This window comes from Chamaea fasciata, unplaced genomic scaffold, assembly GCF_029207755.1.
Source record: "Chamaea fasciata isolate MVZ Bird 193981 ecotype frontalis unplaced genomic scaffold, bChaFas1.0.hap1 SCAF_4, whole genome shotgun sequence".
Taxonomy (NCBI): Eukaryota; Metazoa; Chordata; class Aves; order Passeriformes; family Sylviidae; genus Chamaea; species Chamaea fasciata.
The window spans coordinates 56492610-56505817 of NW_027094089.1; the positions used below are offsets into that span (position 1 = coordinate 56492610).

Sequence of the window (13208 nt, forward strand, 5' to 3'; positions counted from 1 at the left end):
ACTGACCACTGATGACCATCATTACATTATTCAAGCATGAGGTGTGACAGGTATTTAAAGTGTGTTTCCTCCTTGTCTACCTCTGCAGGATAGGATCAGAGAATACTGGTTTTGTTTTACAGTTCAGTTGCAGCTAATACTGATAAACAGCCATGATGAATATGGGATATACATTTCTCTTGTGTATGAGCGTATGATTAGCAGACTTGCGTGTGAATCTCCACAAGTCCTCTCAAGAATTTTTGATGGGGTATAATTGACCCCATAAATACATACTTCGATAGAGCACTGAATTTATTTTCTTATATTTTCTCCTGCTTGCAGTTTAGCTACTCATACTTACTGCCAGCCATGCTTTTGCCTCACTTTACTTGTAACCTTCTACTAGTCACATTTATGTTGTAGCGATGATGTTTTGGATGGTACAATAATTTCAAAAGGGTCAAGGAATTAAGCCATTACTGCTATTTCTTACACTTAAATGGGCAGTTCTCTCCCCCACCCATCAGCACTACACTGTATAATGCCTGCAGAAAGCATTCATACAGCTGTTCAAGGGCCTTATCTGGCAGAAAACTGGTTTTACACTCTTCCCCGCTGCTTTTTGCTCCCACACAGTCACAGAAATACTTAATTTGTCGCATAAGAAGAAATAGGAGGGTCAGTGCTTGAACTTGCTTAAGAAGTTAATGGAGCAGCAGTTGAGTGGAAGGATCTGGCAGTGTACCAGCAAGAATTAAGGGGTGTTGTTGATCCTGGTTTTTTCCCTCTGAGTTGTTCCCTCTTAGAGTTGTTTTACTTCATTATTCTGAATTTTTATTGTATCTTTTTTTGAGGATTTTGTGCAAACTCCTTGTTCTGTTTTAGAGCTAAAGATACTACAGACCTTGAACAGTATCAAGGACTGGAAAAAAAGAAAAAAGATGGCTATAGACAACAAAGCTTTGTAGCTTACTGAAGGTTATTAGCAGTTTTACACTTAACAAGCAACCCTGGCTGTCATTGTTTCATCTAGATATACAAAGGATGACAAAGTCTGAAACTCATTTCATGTTTAACTAGTTGTTCCCATGGACTGCAGGTGTGTTTGGAGCTTGTCCTTCAAAAAAACAGCTTGGGATGGACCCTGCTGACCATGCTGTCCTGCTGGGACACTAAGGCAGCTGCATGCTACTGACTGTAGGAAAACAGCTGCTGCAGGATTAGAGCTCCTGGAGATTGTAGGGAGATGGTGTCCCAGTGTAATGCATGTGTCACCTGGGCTTGCCAGCATGATGTGGCATAAGTACTGGCAATGGATAATGTTGTTTGTTTATGGAATGTGGAAGCTATGGTTTATGGGACTAGTCCTTTCCTCATCCTCTATTACAGACAGAATGTCGTAATTATGTGCGTGTCTTGCAACAGCTGAATGCTACTTTCCTCTACGTGTGTGGAACTAATGCATTTCAGCCGACATGTGATTACCTGGTAAGAAATGTACATGTTTTGATCCAGCAACAGCTGTAACCTAAAAGCAGCTCAGGTAAACAATGAGTTACTCTTCTTTCCCAGTACAGTTGCATCCTCACTGCTGGCTTTAAGGTTAGCGGCATTTGTTGCACTGTCCCATCATAATGGCAGAGTATACTGCTACTTTTTCAGTGCACTGAATGAATTATTGATTCATCTTGTCTAACCGCATATTTACTTCTTCTTAGCTTTTATACTTCTTCACGTGTTTTGTGTTAGCGTGAAACCAGTTACCAAAACTGAAATTACATTCTTTGCCACTTTCACTCACTACTGAATCTTCCTGAAATTTCTCAGATTCCTGTCTCTGCTCCTGGCTGTGCCAAAGATGTGTAGTGCTGAATTCTTCAAAGTCTTGGCACAAAATTGAAACTCCCTTTTCTCTCCACTGACCCTTGTATCATTTTCCTTAGTGCAGCTCTTCGCAATTTGAAAATTGAGAAATCGTGTAATTCTTTGTGTCTTTAGCCTCCAGTGCTTTCATTACACAATATAACTTGATTACTTCCCCAGTACTGTGGCTACATTTCAGCTTTCTGATCCTTTTTCTCTTTGTCTTTAAGAGATTTATAAAGTAGCAGCCAAAATACTCTGTTGCTTTTTAAAGCCTAGTTGGATCATGCCCTATCTCACAAATTTACCATCATCTCAAAAATTGTTTAATCTACCTCAGAAAGCTTTCTTGATTTCTAAGACTTCTCTTTTTTCAAGGTAATTGAATAATTGCCAGATCTTTCTATGTATCAGTTAACTTCTCTGTCTTTCTCACTGTCTAGCTTTTTTTGGGTGCTCTTTCTTGAGGTTTGTCTGTATTTAACTTCTCATCTTTTACTTTCTTCTGCTTCCACCCTTACAAACTACAGGATCACATATTTTCTCTGTTTTTGGGACTTGATAAGATTTTCTGAAAACACATATGCCTTCTATAATTTTACACAATATGCCTTTGATGCTAGAAGTTGATTATATAGCCCATTATTTAGTGTATAGTTTTTAGCTAACTTTGTACAAGTTGAGTGGCTGAAAGGAAAAAGTGCTAATAGTTGTTTTATGGTTGTCAACAGAATTTAATTTCATTTGAACTTGGAGGTAAAAATGAAGATGGTAAGGGCAGATGTCCATTTGATCCTGCACAAAGCTACACATCTGTTATGGTTGGTAAGTTCAGACTTCACATTCCTTGTTCTTATGTTTAAAAATGTTCTATCTTTTCTACTGTCACCCTCCAGTCTGTCATTATCAAAATGGTGGCCTGCATCCATTTTTTTTGTCTGTGCTGTGTATCTGTATAGATGTTAAAGTACGTATGTAGTCAACCTAAGCACGTTTCTTAAATGGAGAACTTCAAACTCTAGGTTGTTCTGAAAGCAATTTCCAAAATACTAATTTTCAAACTGTATTTCTAGATGTTAAACATATTTAGTCTGGATAGTCTAAATAAATGTACTAGACTGCCCTTGTAGTATCAGTTACTGTAATTTCAGAAATACAACCAGCACTATCGTTAATGTCCTGAAGACGTGCTACAGAATAGGGAAGTGAAATATTTATTGCAGGTGTACTAACTGTATGGAAATACACCACTGAATCTTAATTTGAGGAAGCCAGAATTTGTGACTTTTACCTGCATGTCTCAAGATCATAAAAGAGAAGCTGAACATCGCGTGAAACAGGAAATGAGAAAAAAAATAACATGCTCCCTTTGTTGTGCCTAAATCTGTACAAATCAAGTTTGAATGATGGCATAGAAGGAGAGGAAAATAATTCTGGACTTCTGGTGCATTTAAGTAATTTGGATGTTTTAAGATAAAGTACATTTTCATGTTAAATGTCAAAATGCCACAAAAACATTGTTGACTTTTTTCAGTTCTCCTGTTAGCACAATAATAATAATAACCCCAAGTGTGGAAGTGTTAGCTTGAGAATGATCGACGGAAATGTAAACGTAAAAGACATGTCTAGGGCAATTCAGAGGAAATCTGTGTTTACCTTTTCTTGTGGGAAGTTTAAGCTTACATAGACTCACAAAATATTTATGTACACTTTTGGTATCCAGTCCATAAATTCTAATATATGTGATTTTGTGTTGAAGATGAGGAGCTTTATTCTGGGACTTCCTACAATTTCTTGGGAAGTGAACCTATTATTTCACGGCACTCTCATCAGAGCCCTCTGAGAACAGAGTATGCAATACCTTGGCTTAATGGTAAGTGAGCATGAAAGTGGCCCAAACAAGTTACACTTTCTTCTTCAACATGACACCTACAGAGTTTGAGTGTCTTACCTGGGTAAGGAGCAATTGTCTGATGTCTGAAAGAGATGGATTTGGTTATACTGGCATACACTGTGAGTGTGTGCTCTCATGCATGCCATCAAGAGATTGTATTTGGAAATTTCAGGATTTTTATCAGCACTGATGATGAAAACTGCTTCCGAATATGCATATTTCAACTTGACATTAATGGTTTGTTTCTTACCTACTTGTTCATCCTTGCAGTAGTGCGGCTGAATTATGATATGGTAAGGGACAGAATGGTTTTGGTCTTGAATTTGTTCTTAAATTGAGCTGATCCTGATTCTTGACACTTTAAGTTCCCAAATTTCAAAATTCACTGAATTAGTTTTGAGGTTTTGTGCCAAAAAGGACCAAAATTATGACCATTGTCCAAAAAGTATAGGATTATGTAATACACGTTATTATGTCATTTTCGTGCTTCAGCTTATAGCTGAAATAGAAGAGAGGCAGGCACGGGAAGGATTACCACGCCATGCCCCTTAGAATACCACATTTGAGTGTGGACTGAAGAATGCTGGAGTAATGAGCTGTCAGATCATAGAGATCTCTCAGGTATCTTAGTGCTTTCATGTAGGTTTTGTGGGGTTCTCGGGTTTGTTTCTGGTTATTTTTTTCGTGTTTTTTTTTTTAAGAAATCATATTATGAACATCAAACTGTAGAAGTAGGTCACCGAGTAGAGAGGAGGTAAATGCAGTGTGGAGGTTGGGTGAAAGATAACTTCTGAGGGTCTTTGAGGGAATCTTTGAGTCAGTCACATATGTAATAGAAAATTCTTCTATCTGTAGAGCCCAACTTTGTTTTTGCTGATGTGATAAGAGCAGATCCAAACAGCACAGATGGAGAAGACGACAAGATATACTTCTTTTTCACTGAAGTGTCCGTGGAGTATGAATTTGTTGGAAAATTGATGATTCCAAGAATAGCTAGAGTATGCAAGGTGGGAGATAGTTCAGTTTACTTTTACTGTATCTCGTAGGATCTTCTGTGTGTGTGTGCATGTTAAAAAGCATTAATTATTTTGACTTACTGCCAGGCAAATGGAGGTGTTTGAGTTTATTAAACCTCAATGAACGAGCTGTTCCAGTCAGTTTATCAGAACTGAGAAGGCTTAATGATTCCATTGTAAATAAATAGTTGATATAATTTTGCACAGTTGTGAAATTTCAGACATCTGGGGGTTCTGCTCTTCTCTGGGAGAAAACAAAGCAACCATGACAAAACCCTGCAACAGAAAAAGCGTTGCAACAGTTTTCATTGTTAATTTTTTTAAACAAGTACAACTCCCTGCGAAGAAGTGACTTTGGTTGGAGCTGAGCAGATAGGATGTGTGTCAAGTGACTTTGAAGTAGCTGTGCGCAAACACAACTGTACCTGTGTGCACAGAAAAATAATTTTTGGCTGTGGTGTAGCAGATAGGACTTCTATGAAACTGCTAGAGCTGCCAGAGCCTGAGGAGAAATGGTCACCAGCAGCCTGATTCTGTCACACCTGCTGTGCTTAAGCCTCAATGTGTTAAGCTGATTCAAGTCTCAGGAATGCTGGTTAAAAGTCTTGCTGATGGAAGTGTTTTCAGTAGAAAATGTTTATTTAACAAAAACTTTTTCACTGGAATGTATCAATTTCCTTTTTTTTCCAACAGGAAATTTACCTGGCTGTTTCATTTTTATGAGGTTGAAAGTTTTATTTTGTCTTTACTTTTTTGTATTTAAACAGGGAAGTCAAAACAGCAATAACAAGTTAGTGCCCTTGAGATTTCCATTAAACAAGGAGCTGGAGGCAGGTTTAGATGGGGCTTACTGTTGTGGCACTCTGCCCACTGACAGCTTGTGCACACTTTAAAATGGAAGTATTGTGAAATATGAGAGCTTCATTTATTATATTATTATATATTTCAGACTGTTGTTTGAAATAGAAATCAGTGGCAGATTGCAAATTTATAAGCACTTACACTTAATTGTTTTAATAAATTTTGCAATTTCCTTTAATACATTGCATACACCATTGGATAATGAATGGAAATATTAAACTGAAATATTAATACTGTTTCAATATGCCCTTTTATAAGAGAAGTATCAGAGCTACAGCTCAATTATCAAATATTTTGAAATACATTTTTAGTCAATATATCTTAACTTAAATCTTGATACCTGCAAGTCCTTAATAAAGGTGGTAACTGCTAGAAAGATTGTACCATTGCTGGATTTCTTCTAATGAAATTATCAGTGTCAGGCAAGTCTTAAGGAATATTGCAGCATTTGAATTTAAATCAGCTTTGATGTCACAGGACAAATACAGTATTACGTATTTCTCTTAAGGGACAGTATAATACTTCCATGCTTGCTTTACTTTTTTCCTAATGAACACTGCCCATCTCAGTTTTTCTGAGTGATGCTGAAGTGTGGTTCTTCATTAACTCTGATAATTCATTTTGCCTATATGTGTGATAGAAATAATTTTGCATTATTTTTTTATTGAATCAGTTTTCCTGTGGCTTTTATACTGTTTTGTTTGTGAATGTTAACATTTTTCGATGTTGCTAAAGATGAAATATTATAAAACACCAAGACTTAGTAATTGCATGCTATATAGCAGTGATTCTTAAATGCAAAAATGCTGCTAGTTTTTTTTACAAACAACTTTTTATTTTTTTAATACCATAAGAGGGACCAAGGAGGATTAAGGACCTTGCAGAAAAAATGGACTTCGTTTCTCAAGGCCAGACTGATTTGTACCATCCCTGATAAGAATTTAATTTTCAATGTTATCAATGATGTTTTTATTCTCAAATCTCCGACTTTGAAGGAACCAGTGATATATGGAGTCTTCACCCCACAACTGTAAGTGTGGCATAGCCTTTTACTGGATAAGTACCTTTAATCTCAATTGGCTACAAGAAAATGATAATTACTCATATGTTTTGTTGGGGTTTTTTTTCCCCTAATTTCTTCCTGAATTAATAGGAATAATGTGGGATTGTCAGCAGTGTGTGCATACAATCTGTCTACTGTAGAAGAGGTTTTCTCAAAAGGAAAATACATGCAGAGTGCTACAGTGGAACAGTCTCATACAAAATGGGTACGATACAATGGGGAAATTCCGAATCCTCGACCTGGTGCGGTAAGTTTCTGTAGTCTTGGATCTGATTACTTTTTTAATGCTCAGGAGGAAACAGACTGGGAATACTAGTAACCTACTAATGATTCATTTGTTTGCCCTCACCTGGTTACTTCTTGTAGAAGCTTCATAGAGAAACACTCAAGTGATATGTTCTGGACTTTTTATCTGGGAATCAAAGTCTTGTGAAGGGGTTTGGGAGTTTTTAAATTTAGAATTAAGTTATTTTCTGGTTTTATATTTCATTATTTTGTTAATTAAAAATTATTTCGTTGTGAAATAGAACTCAGTTTACACTAGCGACATCATACACTTTTTAGTTCAGATGAAAAGAAGTACAGCAACTGTTACATTGTCTCAGTAGAGTCCACATGTTTATCTAATGTAGTGCACTGCTCTGCAAACTCAAGATTTCCTAGTGCTGGGTCTCTTTCAGACTTTTTTACTTCCTTATGTTCCTTACAGTCATACTGTTGCTAGCACTGAAAGAGGTGATGGTTAAAATTACTGAAGGTGGGTGAGAGCACAGAAGGAATATTTTCCTAGAATGTATTTTGGACCCAAACAAATTGTAGTCCAGAGCTCAAGGATTAGTACATCACTGAGGCCAAAGTCCTGTGAGACCTGAGGACCTTCCTTGGTACAATGAGTATAGTGTACAGGTGTGGTTACTGGCCAGAATCACATGGAGAAGAAAATGAATGCAGTTGCTGTTAATTGTCTTCATTTTGTGTAAGTAAGTGATGCAATTTGGTTGTCTTTTTTCTTTTTCCCCCTCTCCCTGTCCCCACTTTTAGTGTATAAACAATGAAGCCAGAGCATCAAACTACATGAGTTCTCTGAATTTACCAGACAAAACATTGCAGTTTGTTAAAGATCATCCTCTGATGGATGACTCAGTGACCCCAATGGGAGACAGACCTCGGCTGCTAAAGCAAGATGTGAAGTATACACAGATTGTAGTTGACAGAGTCAGAACACTCAATGGCACCATATATGATGTTATGTTCATCGGTACTGGTGAGTTCTGCAAAACACCTGTTTTTGGTGATGCACTGATTCTTTAGTTTTCTGAGAGAAACTCCTGAGATTTCTTTGTTTAAAGAAGTAAGGTACCACAGTAAGTGGACAATCTTAGGTGCTTTGAAAAAAGTATTGGAGGAAAAGAACTGCAAAGCTTCAGTGAGTTCAGCAAAACCAAACAATATAATCCCCAGCCACTCATTCTGCATACCAGAACATTATTTCTTGCTCAGAGGTCCTAATAATGGCAAGTTTAATGATTACCTTTGACATGGAGTTGTTTTCTTGAACAGCAGGCAGATTATTGAGACAACTTACAGCAATTGTGAAGGCTTTTTTCCTGCCTTTTTATTTCAAGGATCTTACTTAAACATATTCCTCCATTGTTTCAGATCGAGGAGCTCTGCACAAAGCTATCAGCTATGAAAATGGAATGCATATTATTGAAGAAACACAACTTTTCCCAAATCTTGAACCAGTCCAAACTCTCTTGCTTTCATCCAAAACAGTAAGTGGTATAAGCATCACAGCATTCATCTCCTTTTGTTCTTTCACAAAACCTTCTTTGTGCCATTTTGTGACCTTGTGACAAGGAGACCATGGCTGTGAATAGAGCCAAAAGCTGCATTTATAACTCACCATGCTGCAGCAATCACATATTGCCTGCTGTGTTTCAGTATGTTTGGTAGGTGGCAAGCTTCTGAAGGTATTTAGACCTTCATCGGGAATGGCTCGGGGAGCACAGGTGTGCAAGTCTTCACTTGGTTTCCGTGTGCAGAAGCAGGAAACTGTAAGATGTTTTACAAAACCAATTTCAGGTTTTAGGTGATGTAAAAAACCTGACCCCTTGTGGCCACTGCAGATTTGTGAGGAAAAGTCCCCGGGGTTGAGGTTAGCAGAGGAATGGTGTGTGGTTCTGAGGAAATAGACTTAAGAAGAGAGAACAGTCTTCTAGCATAGAGACTCATAATTGTGTAGTTAATTGATTTCTGCTGTCCTAAATCTTGCAGACTCCTGCATGCTGGTTGTGTCATGAGTGCAGTCACGTTGCTGCAGCTGTGGGTGAGGGGCTCTGGTGAGGTCCTGTCTGCCCAATGGGGTGCCAGATGCAGCTCCAGCTGGATGGCACAAGAGCTGGTGCACGCTCCAAACCTGGCAGCTGTCCTGCACTGTTTATCATTTGTTTGATTTAATCCTAGAGTGCTTTTGTGACCGTGGGAGGATGGTCACTGTGTGTAGTTTGTACATGAGTTAGGTTCTTGCTCCTAGTTCCTCAGACCTTCTCATCCATGAATGTATCTGTCTATGCCTAAAGTCACTTGTGGCATCAGTGAGATTTTCTGGGTTTCATAGAGAATGAATGCCTCTTTTGAAGTATCTAGTAGTAATACCAGCATTCAGTAGCTACCTAGTGATCCCTAAGTGCTCAGCAGCTTAGGGACTTAGGAATACTTTGAAACAGCTTTTATTTTTGTGTGATATTTAATAAAATTTTGCATGTCAACATGATCAGCTCAGTGAAACAGAGCTTTATGCCATAAATTTTACAAGCTCATCTGCCACGCTTATTTATCCTTTCATGTTTATAATAGAAAGGAAGGACAGACAGAGTATGTTTTTGCTAGACAAACAAAAATCAGGATTAAAAATGTCTGTGCTTACTTTTTGATAAACATGTTTGTATTGCTTTTGCATGATGCATCACACTGACAGCTCTTATATATCTGTGCAGATATGTGTTTTGTGTGTGTGTGTGTATATACATACACAGACACACAAAGTATTTGTTTAATCTGCAAAAAAAGTTTCAAATTTCTTGCTTTGACAGGAAGTTTTGGAATTTGCTCTGTCATAGAAAATAATGATAGCTAGCTCTTCTAATATATATGCTAATACCCGTTCTTCTAATTGTGGGATCATTCCTCCGCTGGCTTATTATGATTTGCCTATTTTAGGGCAGTGCAAAGAAAGAGATGAGCATTAAGCCTGATACGAAATACACATCATGTAGCAATTTCAGCACACACTTGGAAGGCTGCTGTAGAAGTAATGGCATTGAATTATTCCCTCTGTGTCCAGATGCCACATACTCACTGAAGTAATGCTGCCCAGTACATTCCGATAAAACCAGAGGTCCTTTTCAGTGATGGGGAATGGGAGGTTGGGTCAGCTGCCAGAGTCATGGTAACTGACCTGGTCATAATACTACCCATAGTCACAGTGCCATCCAAGCAGAGATTCCTGCTTCTTCTGAGCCTGAAAACACAAGTTTCTGCCTCCATGGTCAGTGGCTACTGAAGTTCATCACAGCTGCTATTGTGTTACATGTCATGGCATCCCACATTAGTAGACTAACCACAGAAGGGTAATAATTACCCTGATGGTGGGCTTTTGACCTCTCTGCAATCAGAGTCCTTTCTGAGTGCATTTTTCAGTAGTCTCCATGTTTTTCCCATAGTGTGTGGAGGGTGGTGGGAAGTCAGATGAGCCTACAGTAGGTCATCTTAACTCCTGCTTGACTGGAAGGTGCGTCTGGATTCTTTTTTAAATGATTTTCTCAACTCACTGCATATTCTCTGAACTCTTGGATGTATGAGTTGGGAAACATGCCAAGATGCTACAACCCACGCGCAGTGTTGCACTGTTGCAGTGTTATCCAGCAGAGCACTAGAGAGATGAGCAGTGCTTGGTGCACTGTGGAAATCTTTGAGCAGAATAGGAAGCTTTTCCTAGGAAGTTGTATGTCTCCAGCACTGTAAACTTCCTTCTGTGAGCACTGCAGCGTAATCCACCACTAATCTGTGTTAAATTTCAGGATGAAAGAATTCATTTGAATGTTTGTTTCACTGTCGTTCGAACTGTGCCTTCCAGCAGTGCCAGCAGATTCTTTTTTGATTGTGTTTTATCTTACATTTTCCAGCGTCAAGCGTTTCCCTGAAAGCTGTTTGCACACTTCATATACAAGAAGGATCCAAAATAATTTGTGCTTGGTCTTGCAACTTCCTGTAGAGACTTCCTTATGATCGTTGCATTATAGAGACTGGCCTGTTGGGAGCTCTTGTGGCAGAACCTCCTTACGTCCTTAGTTGAAGGATCAGGACATCAGTGAGCTCCAAAACCTAAATGCATCTTAAAGAGACTCTGTCAGTTCTTTTCTTAAGGGTGTTTATGATAGCAAGACCAAATGTGTGCACCTGAACATGACTTTCTTGAAGAATGTTTCTTTCCTTGGATGTCTGCTCATCACTTTGTGATCATACTCATCCTGTTCAAGTCAAGCAGTCTTACTGCAGACATGACTGAGTACATTTCTGTGTGCTGAGATCTGTACAGCTGCAGTACAGGAAAAGCAATTCCATATTTGTATCCAGCTCATTTGCCTGACAACTGCAGCAGGGTGCTGATAAACCTGCTCAGTATTCTGCTCAGGATGAAGCCAGCCCACTGCTGAGGTGGGTTGTGCCATTCAGCTTTCTATGCAGAGACTCTCAAAAGCAGTAGTGGGTCAGTCATGGTGGATTTGGGCTGCAGCACAGGCCCCTTTCTGGAGGTTTTGCCTCATAATATGTAAAGTCACAGTGTACCTTTAGCCATCGTTTTCCCCGAACTCCAAAGTAGATGGGTGAAATAAAACAGCTGCCTGCCCTTTACGATAAGGATGAGTGTGGTCTTTTCCTGCTGTGCTTAGAGTCAGACTGCTTTGGGATCTCCAACAGCAATGGTTCAACAGCCATTGCGAATGTGATTATTTTCACTTTCTTCTTGGTGTCTTGCCAGTGCTGTTTCCTTTGAATACTGCCAGGGCTGCTTTGGGTTAACAGGAGCAACCCTACTGCCTGCTCAGTCTTATGTGTGCCAACTGCAGCCTTGTCACCAGTGCAGCCTTGCCTTGCCTTGCCTCAGAGAAAAGAATTACTACATTCATGTTTCTGAAAAAACTGATAAAGCCATAGTTAGACATGGTTCCTGTTCCAGGTTTTTGTTGTCTTTTTACACTTTCAGCATTGCTGCAATATTTCCAAGATAACTTTCTAGAAATAAAAGCTAATCAAATGCTTACTCTCCTGAGGCACCACTTTTTACAAAAGAGGCTGTATATATGCAGCTCTTTAATAACATTTATATCATTCCATGAATTGGTTGTTTGGGTTGGAGAAAGTGATTGACTGTGATTTTTTTGTTGTGTTTTGTTTTCTTTAGGGCAGAAGATACCTCTTTGCTGGTTCAAATTCTGGTGTGGTGCAGTCTCCAGTGGCATTCTGTGACAAGTACACCACTTGTGTTGACTGTGTTTTAGCAAGGGATCCTTACTGTGCTTGGAAACCTCTTGAAGCTTCCTGCATTGATATTTTTAAAGAAGGTGAAATGGACAGGTAATAGTATCTTGATTACCTTACAGTTACAATTAATATTTAATCAATCTTGTCCCTTACTGATAATTGGAATGAAAAAGAGCTAATGTTTTCAAATACAGAGTTTTTCAGAGTCTTTCCCTATTCATTTATGTCTGCTAGTGCTGTTTAGGTGACTCTTACTAGTCCAAGGGGATAGGCAGACTTTAGGAGACAAGATCTGAAGTTGTAATGGTTGTCCTCTTTTTACAGAAACTGGATTCAAAACATGGGTGGGGATGCATCTTCCTGTTCTGGTGAGTTAGTCTTCAAAGAGCTCCTTCATATGTCTAGGTGGAGTGGTGAAAGAGTTCTATTTAGTTCAGCTTTACTTTTGTGATTATCTGGACATTTGTTTATATTTTAATACGTACGGGATTCTGCTTTGAATATTTGAGCATCTGTACAATCTGCATGTTGTCTTAAAAGCTGTCTGTGTTTGTATGCATTTCAGTGTGCAGTGCACAACCCCCTGAAATGAATGGGGGCACCTCAACAGTGACTTGTGAATGAAAGCAATACCAGAAGTACTTCTATTGCAGAGGCCTCTGTCTCTTTGATGCAGCATTTGACATTCTACTGTGAGCTTTGACAAGTGCTTGGTTATTGCTGCTAGATCAGATTAAATTATTCTGAAAAAAAAGAGCTGGTTTTATGGTGAGAGGGGAGGGGGAACTCAAAACACGATACAGAGCAGCTGAAGTACCTTCCATAGTGCTTTAAAACAAGTAACCACAGGTCCTTTCTTTATTGTGTGTGCTGCTGCCACCAGATCAAGGAGATCATAAAGTGTAGTAGAGTTACAGACGATTTTAGCTGCAGTAAAAAAAGCTCTTAATAGTTAGATGTAATCACTTTTTATTTCTAATTC

At 38.7% G+C, this 13208-nt stretch overlaps 1 protein-coding gene across 11 annotated transcripts in view; it reads left to right on the forward strand.

The window, feature by feature from the left end:
* SEMA4D (semaphorin 4D) overlaps positions 1-13208 on the forward strand; it is a 97097-nt gene that overhangs the window by 64251 nt on the left and 19638 nt on the right. For all 11 annotated transcript variants that reach the window (XM_066181645.1, XM_066181647.1, XM_066181654.1 and 8 more), the window contains 10 exons: positions 1372-1470; positions 2577-2670; positions 3605-3718; positions 4595-4746; positions 6471-6646; positions 6770-6926; positions 7721-7943; positions 8339-8454; positions 12147-12319; positions 12551-12594. In XM_066181645.1, the coding sequence (XP_066037742.1) occupies positions 1372-1470; positions 2577-2670; positions 3605-3718; positions 4595-4746; positions 6471-6646; positions 6770-6926; positions 7721-7943; positions 8339-8454; positions 12147-12319; positions 12551-12594 (1348 nt within the window). The remainder of the gene's footprint in view (positions 1-1371; positions 1471-2576; positions 2671-3604; positions 3719-4594; positions 4747-6470; positions 6647-6769; positions 6927-7720; positions 7944-8338; positions 8455-12146; positions 12320-12550; positions 12595-13208) is intronic.